At 41.0% G+C, this 15,000-nt stretch overlaps 1 protein-coding gene across 2 annotated transcripts in view; it reads left to right on the top strand.

The window, feature by feature from the left end:
• Positions 1–15,000, top strand: part of inpp5a (inositol polyphosphate-5-phosphatase A) — a 172,897-nt gene that overhangs the window by 90,692 nt on the left and 67,205 nt on the right. For both annotated transcript variants that reach the window (XM_033612776.2, XM_033612777.2), the window contains exons 5-6: positions 10,773–10,836; positions 13,005–13,108. In XM_033612776.2, coding sequence (XP_033468667.1) covers positions 10,773–10,836; positions 13,005–13,108 — 168 coding nt within the window. The remainder of the gene's footprint in view (positions 1–10,772; positions 10,837–13,004; positions 13,109–15,000) is intronic.

Raw genomic sequence — 15,000 nt, 5'->3', positions numbered from 1 at the left:
ATAAGTATATTAAAGGCATTTTATCCCCCGACATCCGAAACAATTGAATAATGGCTCTGGCAACCAGGCAGAGGCCTGAGAAAATAGAGAGGAGGTAATGTCACTTTAATTACTAATGGATACCTCAATTGTTCAGACTTTGATTTTTCATCTTTGGGAACAATCTAATAAGGCAAATATTCATCATCTTCATATCCCCTTTTAAAATGATGATTTTGTCAAGCCCAGACAGCGCAGTTATTTAAAGAAAGTGGCCATTTACCATGCTGGCCTCTGAGATCAACGGTTTATTTGAAGATTGCTTTTAAAAGATTATATTCCTGTGAAGAAAGAAGAAAGGTCTTTTCAGGCCCAATTGTAACTGTCTGATACACTTAGATTGGAGAAGTTGACCTTGTTAGCGGGGACAGACATTTTAAAAATTTCCCTTTAGAACTATAATTGTCCCCCATATTGCTCTTCACTGTATGTCATTGAATGGATGTTACATCTTGTTTAAGTACTAGTAGTGCTTATGTCTGATTGAATTGTGCACTGCAGTGTTTTGACCTGAGATTTATTATAAAGTTAGAGAACAATCCCGACATAGCTGTGTGTAAATCATGACGTTGGGTGACCTTAAAGTGCTCTGCCTGTTTTGTTAAGCAGCTCTAGTCAACAGCAGTTCACAGCATAGTGGTGTCTGACATCTTTGTATGTAAGGTCCTAATGACCTCTTGATTGACTGAAATGTATTGTTAAGTATAAGTTGAGATGACACCAAGAACTGTAGAATGTTAAAAGATTTTCTTAACTGTTTTTGTATAAGCATACTGTACTGTAGACACTGTCCAGGGGTAATCCTAAAAATTTGGCTAGAACTCTACAGTAGACAAAGAATTGGCTTGGGGTTAAAGAAGTACCCTGGCGATATAAGATTGCTTTTCCATAAAGTTGGAGAACTCACAAGATTCAGATTTAAAACTGAATGGTCAAAATCAAAGCAGCACAGGCTGAGATATCCTGGCTTTTCGTCTCTCATAATGTTGTCACCAAACCAAAATTTTCAACTTCAGTTTTACTACAATACTAATGAAAAAATGATACTTGATACCTCATTCGATACTATGGCAAAAAGAAAAAAAAAGAAGGCACAAAAATAGGATATTTGTTTTTCTTTTTTTTTTTCTTCACAACCTGCACACAATGCTGGTACAGAAAAGGTCACTGAACACATACCAAAATCTCATCGAAGAGCTTTTTTTTTTTTTTTAATAGCTTCAATGCTAATGATACTATTGAATGTGTAATCAGCAGAGATCGTATTGTTTTAAACCCAAGGTATTGAAAAAAGTACCTTTGCCACTAGTATTTTCAAAACTCCAGAAACACTGGATCCATACTTCATCATATAACAACACTGGATCCACCTCCCATAATGCAACTCCAGAGTGTCCTTCATTAGATTGTCCCCTCATAAATGCCCCCTTCTTCCAAACTCCACACCTCCAGTTTATAATTCAGGTATTGTGTTATAGATTTTTAAATCTTACATCCAAGCAGAGATAACCCTGATGACATCATCATTAGCTGATTTCGGCCTTTGAGCTTGTTGTTCATATGTAAGTTGCACCTGTGTCAAGCTGCAAGTAAAACACCCACACCATGGTTTCATTTAATTCATTTTCACTATGAATTTACAGACATGCAAAGGACATTTTGCCCAGCCTCCTTAAGAGGTCAGCAGCAGCACTGGCCCCACAGGTGTAATCCCATTTACTTTGATCCTCTGTTTTTATGTCCTCGTTAAAAGCTGCTGAAGTAGCAACATGGTATTAGTAAATACGCAGCTGGAATATATATGAGCATTAATCATTCTCTGTAGTGGACAGGGTATTGCTACCTCGCTTAATATTGGGGACTGTGCAGAAATGATGCACTGAATTGAATTTAGATTGCTATCCTTTAATTATGACTGGACTTGCGTACTTTTCCTATAAGTATCCAGCATGTATTACATTAAAATATGCCCCACCAAATTTCTGTCTTATTGCTTTATCGGAAGACATTTATTCAAACCACCCTTTCTGAAAATAGAAACGAGGTGCTATTACTGTGCGTATCCAACATTTTTAACAAAGTTATCAAACTCTTCCATCTGGATTATGCTGAAGAAGCCAATGATGCGGTCTAAAGCAAAAAAAAAAAAAAAAGCGGGAGCATTATAAAGAAGCTCTTTTAAAGTCTGAGTCATATCATGTATACGCGTATTCACTTTTCTTTTTTTTGTTGAATGTCATTGCTGTGATGGTTTTATTGCTTTAGACCCCTCTGCTGGGCAGGTTAGAAGAGCGACTGCACGACTGATGAGCATGGCAGGAAATTGGCAGATGGAAGCATCCATTTCACCGCTAATTAGGGGGTCCAGAAGCCCGCCGACTGACAGGGTTCAACTGGGCAATGTAGTGCCTGCCAGCTCCCATCCCGTGCGCTTTATAAAACGCTCTTTAATTCCCCGGCACAATATCATTAACTTTGTAAGTGGATGAACACAATGGACAAGCAATTTAATTAACTTCTACCATTGAATGTTGGAGGGGAGACTAAATGAAATTAATGCACAATATTTCCCAGGGAGGCAGCCAACCTTGGGAGTGGGTCTGGATTGTTGGCAGGTCAGGCGCTGCCGTGGCTTTGGCCAATTATGCCTTGTTTAGACCCATCCATAATATTTTCCTCAAAAGAAAATAAAATCAGTGGTTTTGAGATCAATCATAAGCGCATGTCGCTCTGCATTCTGGGAGATTTTAGAATAATGAAGTGGAAGCCCGGAAACACAGTCTACAGAGCTGAAAAACAGGTATCATAACTGATCCATACAACACTGCGGGTTTACTTGAAATAGACAATCAATAAATGGATGGATGGAGTTTTGGTTTGGGAAATATAGTAAATACAGTGATTTCTGATTGTGGGTCTATGAATGGCGATGCTGGTTGGTTGCTTGCTCCATCCCTTTAGTCCAGATTGAATTAATCTCTATAAACAGATATTTGCATGTGAAAGCAGAACCCGTAGGCAGCGGTAGAATATTTAGGTATCGGAAGCATTCTGATTTCTGTTTGTATTCTAAAGAGTATCGAAGAGTCATGTTTGAGTGGCCTTTGGTTCCCCGCAGGTCCATGTAGAGAGCAAAAGAGGTGGATTGAATTGGCTGAAATGCAATATCAGAACCCATCAGTTATCACCTGTCGACGGTTTAGCTTTATAATAGCTTCTTTCTAATTAATCTGTATTCAAATGCATAAATGTGTTAATAGAGATCATCCGAAATGTCCCTGGACCCGTCACAACTCGCTTAATGAATTGGAAACAGTGAGTGTCATATGGAAGAGAAATTTTGGCCCCGATATCCTCTGGCTACACTCTACCTCCCCACTTACTGGCGGCTGTTGCCCCCAGAGGCTGTATCATCAGAAGATAGTTGATGGTTCTGAGATTGAGATGGAAATATCTTTGTTGGATGGATTGCCATGAAACTTGGTGCAAACTTTTGTGGCTCCCAGAGGTTAAATGCTAGTGACTTTGGGATTCCCCTAACTTTTTCTATAAAACCATGAGATACACATTTTTGTTCTTAAATAAAATATCTCAAAAACTACTGGATGGATTGCCATAAAATTCTTAGCAGGTATTCATGGTCCCCAGAAGATGAATCCTAAAGTTTTTGATGGCCACCTTGCTTTTCAACTACCAAGTCAGAATTGTCACTTATTGAGTAGAGATATCTCTGAACCCCTTAAATGGACTGGCAACAAGTTTGGTGATGAATCCTAATGATTCTGGTGATCCCCCGATTTTCCTCGAGCAACACCAATAGCTTGACATTTGTGCTTCAGAGTGAAATGTGACATTCATGGTCTTTGTGAACTTTTGGTGATCACCTGACTTTTTATCTTTTCCCATTTATCATCAGATCAAAGTTATAATTTGTCATTACTTTGGTTTATCTGTCTAACACTTTTTGGTATTATTTAGAATGGCACTTGCAGCCTTGCATAGCTGCTAGCGATGGCTTAGACTTGTTGGTTTACTGCCAACAACATTTTCTATATGTACAGGTAATATAATGTGCCTCATCCAACCATATTTTAATGCTACAGGGCAATATTATCCACTGTAGCCACAATACCAGTCAAAAAGAGGTTCAGGTGGTCTGGATCTGCTTTTTCTGTTTTAATCGTAAGGGATCAATACAGGTCCTTCTTTGCCATGTAAACCAATTTTCTTGCAAGATTTGCTCATGAGGTCCCTCATGGGGACAGAGGAAGAGCATTAAGAAGAGTAAGCTCAGCTTTAATCTTAATCACTGTGAAATAAGTAAATGTATGTTAACATGTTTCCTTTTAGTATATCTTTGAGAGAGTCTCATTCCTTCCCTCTGTCCCTTACCTATATCCCCCCCCAACACACACACACACACACAAAAACACACACCCCAGAGACAAGGGCTCCTTCAGGACGTGACGGATGGCTCCAACACTCTGGCCGCTTTCAAATCACAGGAAGTGACAGAGGAAGTTTTAATGAGAGTTTTGTCTGTGTATCCAGTCAGGCCTTCCAGGCAGCCGATGAATAATAGACACTGTGGCTCAATACTCTGAATACTCAATCAATGGCACTGGGAGAGGGCCTTGGCAAACACATATGGCAGCCCGGGGTGGGCGGTGGGCTCAGGAGGGGTAGAAAATACTAAGGCCTCTCCATCTGTATCTCTGGGCTGAAAAAGCAAGCCATCTCTATTGATGCTGCTCACTTTTGTGCCGTGGTGTTTTCCTTGCTGGGGATGACAAACAGGCTGTTTGTGCAGTATTGGAGATTTGTGCAGAGAGGCTCCTGTGAAGGTGCTCTTTTAGCCCCAGACCCTGCATATCAATGGGTCCCTTGCTGGGACATAGAGGGCTGATCTTGAAACAGATATGTGGATTCTTACATTCAGTAGCTGTCAGAGCACATAGCATGCTGCACTATTGTCTGCTATTCACCCTTTACACTTTGATTTGGAGTATATAGCCATGTATGAATGCCGGTGCTTAGTGACTAATGAGGATATTATGTAGCTATTAGTCAGAGCTTATGTCTCTGCCTCCTTCTCTAAGCTGTTTTGACATAGCATGTGTTTCTGATATATCGCAACACCATTTCTTCATGACAGCCTATCTGATTGACCTTTCCGATAAAACTGTGCTTGTGTGTGTGTGTACATTTGTGAGTTGTTTTTTTGCGTTGATGTTTCTGTGTGCAGGTTTATGTGGAAGTGTGGCATCACTCGGGATTTGACAGATGAGGGGACTCCGGGGATTTCTGAGCAATGAGATATAAACTGGAAACAGCCTATTTTGTCTCTGCTGTCTAGAGGGCGAAATGCCACAGAAAACCCTGAGGAGATATTTCTCTGAGGTGGCTGTAACGAGCCTGTAGCCTGAACACAGAGATCACCCTGATCACTGCGCAAGTACTGTATCACTTTAAAGGAAGTGCTATTAATGCTTAATTCTATTTCATTACAGCTTGTCTTATGTTCGTAGTTTTGGCCATCCTTTCAATCTATGATAACAAGACTGTATCAACAAGTTTTTTTCTGGGATCTCGAAATGATATGTCAACAGTTTTTTTGATGTAGGCAGTGAGACGATCAAACAGGTTGTAAACTAATACATTAATAAACCAATCAACTCTAACTCTGGTTTACTCTAACTGGTTTAGATAATCTGGGTTAATTAGTAGCTTGTCTGATCTTACTGCTCCTGTTAGAAGTTGCTGTCTCTGTGTACTGGTGTTCCTAGTACAATTTTATTAGTATGGATAGGAGTGATGTCCACAACTATAAAGACAAGACTCAAGCATGATTATGCTCAAAGGTTGAAAAAGCAGTACCAGTGCCACTGATGCTCAACTCAGAAATGAGACAAAATATAACGCAACATTGCCAAAACAGTGAAAAGCAGATAGCACTTAAAAGCAAAATGTGGATCTTTGAAAGTGAGGTTGTATGAAGTACTTACCTATACCCAGTGTATTACATACAGTAGATATCAGCATGCTCCCACTTTGGAGACACTGGCTGGAGTCTGACACAGAAGCTAGTCAATGTAGTGCTGTGGAGGAGTCAGCAGCAAAACATATTAGCCATCTAAAAAAAGTCACACCTAAAAATATTTGTAACAGTTAAGGTGTATGTTATATTGACAGTGGAACTTAAAGGCATTATATCACTCTTCAAAGCCAGACTCCATTGAGAAAAACAGCGATTTAACATTGCAGAACACAGGAGTTGCTGGTCTGCCGCTGCCTCCATCAGTTTGTAGGTTTGTATTAATGTGAGACTTTGGCATTTAAAAGGGTTAATTCGGATTCACCAAAGTCACACGGTAACACTAACTAAACAACTGATAGAGGTATTTTAAGACCAGCAGCTCCCTTGTTCAGCTTGCCAAAATTACTGTTTTTGTCAGTGGAGTCTGGTGGCTTTGATGAGAGCATAGATGGAGAACTGAAGCTGTTAATGGCCTCCTCATGTTAACGGGCCGTCTGATGATAAGGTAATACAGTGACAATATTGTCAATATAGCATACAAAAAAAACTGTTAGATGGGACTTTTTTTTAGCTTGCTCAAATGCATTCTGATATTCCTAGACTATTCTGACTGACACTATGGACAACTACCTCATACAGCCCCACTTCAAAAACCTGAACTATCCCTTTAAAAAAGATGTAAAGAATGCTGATGAACTGGAATAGCCACACTGCAAAAACACAGAAAAACTCACCACTATGGCCTCAGTGCACTATACGCTGATGCCTTTGTAGGGGAGGTAATAACCTCTGGTACCACTGTGAGCAGTAATGTAAAATATAAACACAATGCATATTTGAAACCACAACCTCTCATACAACAAATTTTATACATAAAGTTAAGATGTAAGCATACCAACTGAACACAGTAATAAAGGAAAGAACGTCCAAATGAAAACATTCATGTTCAGCAACAGTTAACATCTGTGGAGTAAACGTCCCTTTATGAGTATATCATCTATTTTCCTGTTAAAACCCTCATTGCACACACATGCTCATCACTGTGCTCCACAAACCCATAAGTCTGCACTTTGCTAGTGTCTGGGGGACAGCAGAACATTACCCTCGGAAGTTGTACAGTGACACTGTGATGACACTGGAGTGTGTATGTGTCAGCTCTCCTGGGACTGGCCACTCTCCCTTAGCACAGATTGGAGGTGAGACCTTGAAGAAAATTATTACTTTTATGTTTGCTTTATGGCTCATTTTTCACATTAAACGCAGAAAATCTATTCAGAGGTCACAGAATTCCTGCTTCTCTTCGTCGGCCAGAACTAATTTTTGCAGCCCTCGGTATCGATAAAGCATTCAGCGGAGCAAAGTATGCAGGCTATGTACTGCAGCTCTCAAGTCTCTATTTTCCACCAGCCAGTCTATTGGGACTTGTTCAGCCTGTATCTGCTGGGGTTTTGGAAATGTCAACTACACACTTGTGTGAACACACACACACACACACGTACACGGACAGCGAGCACAGTGTGTCAGCGTGCCCTTATCTGTGAGCGGCGTAGCCAATACGACTTGTGATAAGAGATAGCATTGCCAGAACGAGTCATAAAACCCCAGCTTTTATGGCGCGGTTATTGTCTTTCTGTCTACAATTATGGTGATTACTCATTTCCCCCTTACCTCCCCCCCAGCAGCCCTCACGGTGCACTTAATAGACTGCATTTTACTAATGGAAAATTAAGTAGCCGCCGTGGCAGTGGGGTTTATAAATATGTAAAATATACTTTTAATTATTTCAAGTGAATCTGGCAGCTAATCAATAAAGAGGGACGTGACAAACATACGTTTGACACAGGCCATTGTAAAGCTACTGGTAAAAGATAAGCATGGCCTGTCAGCGCAGTCCAGCCCTAATGAATATTTTGAGCCTGTCATGTAAGGAGACAAATGGATTAATTGCGCCCTGCTAATATAATAGCTTCTTCATGAAGAGTGCAGGAGGGAGGCAGAGGAGAGGAGAGAGAGCACAGCAGCTGCTGGGCTCTGAACCCTGATGTCAAATAAATATTTATTAGGGTTGAGGGTTAAGTAGATTTTTGCGATTACACGGATAGCCACTTAAGCATAGTTGTTTATCATTTATTTGAGAATTGATTCATGCCGATTTGTTTGATGTCATATGAATTTAGCTTTTCGTAGGCACTGAGGGCCTGTAGAGAGATCAGCCTCCACTGAGAGGGAAACAGTAGCTGTTTGGAATTAAGGTGAACGGTTTAATTATTTATTTCTAAAGTTATTTATTTCTATTTTTTGCAGTAAATAGTTGTAGAAGACTCCCTCCAGTCATTAATCAGGTTTTGGAGATAAGCACAGATTTTCTTTAAGTCAGTGAGTGTACTCTTCAGGGCTGCAATTGATGATTAATTTTCATAATGGGTTAGTATTTCTCCAGTTATTTTTATTGATCATTTTGATTTGATAAAGGTTGAAAATTAGAGCCCATCACAATTTAACCAGAGCTCAGGGTAAAGTCAGCTGTCTTCGTTTGTCAAAGACGGTAGTAAATCTTTCTATAGGCTACATAGGCAGCCCCAACACCACCAAAAGAAAAAAGAAAAAGAAATTCTTCTTGATAATAAACACAATAATCATAATAATAATAATAATAATAATAATAATAATAATAAAGATAATAAGTTTGCCCAGGGCTCTGAATGTGCTACATCTGGTACTGGTCAAAGATTTCTAATAATTTATTAGGTAAGATATATTTTTTTAAAACGAGTATTTCAGCACCTTTAGAGAATCATTGACATTTTTTCTTAATAAACCATTTGTCCATTACCATTCATTTTTTGTCAATCAACTAATTAATTTATCGACTAACTATTTCGCAGTAGTACTTTGACTTTCCCTAAGAAATTGCAGTCCTGCTGTTTAATTTCTAATTGAGTGAAATATGTCCCTCTTCCTCTATGATTTTCCATGTGTCATATTTCAAACTAGTCATTTTTGCTTGACTGCCCACTGAAATATTCACACAAACAGCAGCAGTTAGCATAGTGGCACCATTTTGACAAATGGCACAGTTTTCCCTCCCTCGGCCTGTTCTCCTATCCATCTCTGTCTCCAAGTCTGTTGTCGGCACTTTAAGGTGAAAGAGAACATAAAGACAAGCGAGCACAAATAAGTGTAGGGGGCCTTCCTGGAAGCTGTCCTCTCGCAATGGGAAGCTGTGACCTTGAGTCCTGCCTTCGTCCAACACCGTCCCCTCTCATACACGCACCCCCCCTGTCTCCCTCGTTCGTTTTTTCTCTGTTCTCCATCAGAGCAGGAGAAGGAATGAGGGAGAGGAGGGAGGGGAGCGCGGCGGGGGGTTCGGGTCACCAGCCGCTGTTCTCATCAATTAAATGTGCGACAGTGTTTTCCGTCGGCTGAACTTATATGTCAAGGAGATGGGCAGGACCTCATGTTTGTGCTTTTGACAAATCAGCAAATGTTTAATCTCAAGATGTGCCGGCACTCATAAATAATGCAGAGGCCGGGCCAGGCCCAAACTCTCTCCCAGTGTGCCGGAGAGAGGCGTCTGCACCCGGCGGCTTCAATGGGAAAACACAGGAAAACCCTCCAGACTAAATCCTTCTTCATGCCTTGAGCCTTTTCTTCTACATATGTCTCCTCCCTCTTTTGATCACACCCCTCTAAGCCCTCTTCATCACTCCTCTTTCTTTTACTGTACTGTAGTCTTACCTCCGGTTATCTCGTCTTTTACTTTGAAACTTCACTGTATTCTCTCTATCTTTGCCAATTTCTCTCTCGTGTTTTAATTTGGTCGCTCTGGTCTTTTTAGTAAAAGTTACTCACCACCCTCTGCCTCTCTCTTTGAGGGCAGGAAGGAGACTCCGAATTATCCCGAGCCAAAGGTCTGCTATCTCAAAGACACAGAGGATTGAGCTTGAGCTTTGCCTCCATTTGCCCTAAATGTAAAGAGGGTAACAGAAAAGCAGTGTAGTGGACTGTGAACCGCATCAAATCCCCCTCTGCACCACTCTCACTTCTTCCCACAGACTTTGATTGGCTCGTCCGCCGACTGGGAAAGTTTCCTGATTGTTCACAGGGAAAATTAAGATTTTAAGCCTATTGAAGTTGATCTTTGCTCATTCAAAAGTCCATCTGAATGTGTCCTTTGAAAGCTCAAATTGTTGACTCGCCACATTAGAAGAGTCTGAGCCCGAGAATGGGGTGTACAGAGACTGAGTGTACTGTACTGAGGGCACGTTGCACCTGTTGTTTTGTAGTCGATGGTGTGTAGTGTTTGTGGCTTCCCGTTGAGCGTGTGCTGTGGAGTGTGTTAAAGAGTGAGGCTCTATACTCGCAGCCCAGTTTATTAGTCAAGCATTCTCACATTAGGTCAATCCTTTGCACACTCAACATTGTGAAAAGGTTATGAGCAGGGTTCTTGGAAAACAGAGAAATAGTGTGATAAACTGTAGCACTTCAACAGGTTGGAGGTTTTGCAAAAACGGTGGGAACTGTAGGAGCTTTATTTCACCAATCAGGTGGAGAATCTTTGTCTATGAAGTGATAAATCTTGATAATCTCAATCTGGATTCTGGACCAGATTCAGAACCAGAAATAAATATCTTGAGAAGTATGGAATAGTCTATGGAAAATATGTCAAATCTCACCAATACTTTTCCTCTTGCAGGCTCTGGGAAGTTTCTACTTTATCCACGAGTCTTTGAAAACCATCCACCAGTTTGATTTCAAAGGTGAGTAGCCCCCTTCCAACACACTTCCACATATACATCATCCCCACTGTGTCGAAATGAAATCCTCACACCGTGCCCCCTCATCCCACCCCTGCGTATCACACACAACCATTTACAGGCTATTCCCGCTTCCATCAAAACCAGCAAGCTAAGATTGGCTTTGAGGATAATGTAAAGGGAGGGGGACAGAATGGTAATGCTTATTAATATTGGGATTTAATTCATAAGATTTCGGGCCTACAGTAATGGTGTGCGGCAGGTTATTGGACAGTTACGGCGGTCTCATCAGGCTGCGGTGTCAGAGGGCCCCAGGGTCCTGCGGCCGCGCTAATTAAAGAAGGGATATAGATGTGGAGGCGCCTCGTTTCATATTAGACCCAAGTCAGCATTAGCACCAGTTACCCCAGTGAAGGACAGGGCGAAGGCAGGGGAGGGGTCGAGAGGGGAGAGGGCCGCTCACCATGTACACATGTATATGTACACATGTTCTTAAAAGATTTGACTGAACATCAGAATTAGATAAACTACTACATTCTGTGATGGGTTGCCTTTTTCGCAGCAGACAGGAAAAGCATCTGTGTTACTACTAACATAGAACCATGGCTCTGTTCTAAACAAGTGTCCCAGTAAGCCATGACAGTGAGCCAGCACGCACAATACCAGGACCCTGAAACTGAAACAGTTAAATGGACCTCAGCCATCATCCATGTTATTATTTATGCATATGCTTTATATTAAGGATGCACTGATTTATTGGCCAAATATCGGTATCGGCTGATACGTGCCTTGTTGACCGGCATCAAACTATTGGTAAATCAGATGACATTTACCGATGGCATTGGCTGATATATTTTTTGTTGTGTCACATCAGTTTTGTGCGGTCCAGTTGTCCCGGGGACGTTAAAGAAAGCGTATTTAGGCCAAACAGAGATCTTCTGTGGGACGCATTCTACTGTTTCCCCGATAATGCTACACAACTAATCCTAGCTAGTTAACGTTAGCTGTTAACTGGTAGTAGCCAGTAGCTGTACAAACAGCTAAGAAAGGTTGCATGTAGTTACATTATGATGCATTCCTGCTCTCGTCAGTAAAAATGAGTAATCGGCAAATGTAAATTATTACATTATCATAATGTGTTCAAATGCGACCTTGTAAAATTTAGTTTTTGGCAAGAAACTTGAATAAATACAGTTTGAAGGAGAAATTCGTTGACATTTTTGCAGCATTATAAAATAGACGTTAGAGAGGGAATTTAAATATATAGTAAAAAGGCTTTTGAAGCAGTTTTTTATGTTTTCGTGTGAAAGAAGGTTGTTTCATGATGAAATTTGTGTTCAATCATAGGTAGTTTATTTAAGGCCTGAAAGACTTTAAAACAGTTCAATTATTTTTAAATCAATATTTCTTTGTTTCCCTGGCACAAAAAGGGGAATAAATAACAATACATATCAGTATTGGCCCATCGATGCATCCGTAACTGATATGATTTTATATCACAACAATATGTCATTACACCCCTATCTGACTTCAGTTCTCCCTCAAATCAAGACCCTCTTGGACTTTGTCACATTATTTATGTAGCCCAAAATCACAAATCAGCAACATTCATCAAAAGACCAACATATATGACACCCTGTATCCATAGACTCCTGAATCGGATAAATAAGTACCTCAACTTTTAAACACTTTAACATAAAGAATATAGAGCATATAGATCCATCTTCCAGGACAGACAGATGTGCAGTGTGCTCTCTATTCTGTACAAAGTATAAAGGAAGAGGAATTGGTTGGCCCAGTAATTTTATGTTCATGTAATAGTAAATGCAGAGGAATCAGGATATGTTGAGGCTCATTATTCACAAACTGCCTAAATCATCCCGTAAGATCAAAGACAGACATATATTTAATTTTCCCTGTGTTGTGACCCCTCACTAACTCAATACAGGTGTTCTTCAGTCCGACCAGCAGGTGGTGCAGTTGTCTGTGGAAGTTGCCCCGGCTTTTAGTGAGCTCTGATTGTAGCAGGAGATTCAGACTCACACATGGGGTCTCCAAAAATTAACCTGCCATGTTTGTAACAATAAACTGTCTTTCTCCCCTTTCCATGCTCTCCACCTCCTCCTTTTCTTGTTCTGTCTCCGTCCTTCCTCCTACCATTTCCACTTTAGCCAAGAAATTCAAGAAGGTTGTAGGGAAGGAGACCTACTCAGAGACACTAGAAAGCACACCCTCACTGGAGAAGGAGAAGTTTCCACAGGACTACTTTCCTGAGGTGGGTAATGTAATAAGCACACTTGACTGACTGATGGTGGTGTTGTTTGTGCTGGGACATGGACTGACAGATATCACAGTGAGAGGGGGGGAATGTGTCATGATAAATGAAGCTTTTTTACATCGCATATAGTGCACAGGTTTAATAAAGCTGCTGAGTGTAAAGTCATCAATCACCCATTTGAAGTACAGTACCCTTTTTCCAGACATTTAATGTTGTGTATAATAAAAACAAAAACTAATGAACTTTGATGTATTTTTCTCTTAACAAAATTGCTAAACGAATCTTATAAAACACCTCAGCCATTGAGTCTTGTTCTGTTATATAACCTCAGATAATAATTTATACAAGTACAAGAGATGTCACTTCCCTTTTTTAATACATTTTTTAAAAAAGCCATTTCATTTTCTTTTACATCTTTTTGTTTAAGAGTTCAATCTTTTTTTCTGCTTTGAAGAAATCCAGCTGACACATGGCTGATTTAAAGACAAATCAGTCAAAAAATTCAAATCGTGAAACAGAGACAAAGTCCTCGTTGCTGTGTCCCGTGGAGCAATTCTCTGCTCACTCCGCTGTGTTCAGTTTTCTGGTTTCGGTGACGGTGTGTTATCAGAGGGGAGCCGAGCGCTGAGCATAGCTGTGCTGATATAGTAATAAAGAGCACGACCGCCCGTGTGTCATCCCCGCACTCCCCACTCATCTGTCAACCATGCTCCGACGGCCGCCTCCGCAAATATATGCAAAACAGATGGATACGGCCCCCTTCACACACTTCCCCCCAATTTCCGTCTCTTTCACACACTGCAGGACTCCCCACCCCGAGCCACCCCAGACATACACACAAACATTCACGCATACACACACCCAAACATCTTCACGTCTCAGGTTTCCCACTTTCCCATTCTGGAGATGATCTAAAACCAATTAGACTGATTGAGGCGCAAAGCCATTTAAAATGATTACAGCAAAAGCATTGTTCTGCGTTTAACAGGACAAGCAAAGAAAACCACAAAACAAACGTGGCATGGCTCAGCGTGAGAGGGATGAGGGGAGTGATGTAGAGAGAAAGGAGGTTTGCTGAAGGGGGGGATAGATGAGAAAAGTTTTGCCCGGTGATTTATGCCTCTTTCCCGGCTGGGATATGAATCTGGGATGATGCTCCAGAGAGCAGCACTCCAGATAATGTTAGCCCATTTAAAAAGAGCAGATTTGTGTAGTCTATCAGGGTCGCCGAGTATTTTTTTTTCCTCCCGCCTCCCTCCCTCCTCCGGTCCCTCCGTAGTGAGAAATTGGTTGTTATCATAGATCACAGATACTGCTCAAACCTCTTATGAAAGATGAATTAATTTCACTAATGCTTTAATGCAAAGCTCTCATGAGGGAGGCAGACTGGTGATAACCCCTGCCTCGTCCCCGCTTCCTCCGCTAGTGATTTATGCCCTCTTTTAGTAGATGAAACCGCCTAGATTTGCCATCCATCTGCAGCTTTGAGGAATCCTATTACACGGGGATCTTGGACCGGACAGAACGCCACACAAGAGTCCCAAAGAAAGCGACTGGTTTGTCTCAGCTGAGCTCTCAGTTTTGGGTCATGCAGCCTCAGATGGGATGAGTAATTGTTGTAACAAGTGTGAAAAGAAACCAAATGATTTAAAGTTAACAACAAAGACGCAGAGGGCAGGTATCTTGTTTACATGATAATTGTAAATACAAAAAATGTGTGTGAAATTCATCCAGCTTGTCAGACAGAATCGTCTGAGGAAGGTTAGAGAGTGACAGCAGACAGCTCAGGTGGCCGGCAGGAGACAGATATGTGTGTTTCTTTGCTTGTGTCTTCCCTTTACAGTCCCCCATTAATAAAGTGTCAGCTCCTGATGACATCATGGTGGGAG

Source organism: Epinephelus lanceolatus, chromosome 17 (genome assembly GCF_041903045.1).
Source record: "Epinephelus lanceolatus isolate andai-2023 chromosome 17, ASM4190304v1, whole genome shotgun sequence".
Classification (NCBI taxonomy): domain Eukaryota; kingdom Metazoa; phylum Chordata; class Actinopteri; order Perciformes; family Serranidae; genus Epinephelus; species Epinephelus lanceolatus.
The sequence above is the reverse complement of the archived record's forward strand: the minus strand, read 5'-3'. Positions and strand labels throughout refer to the sequence as shown.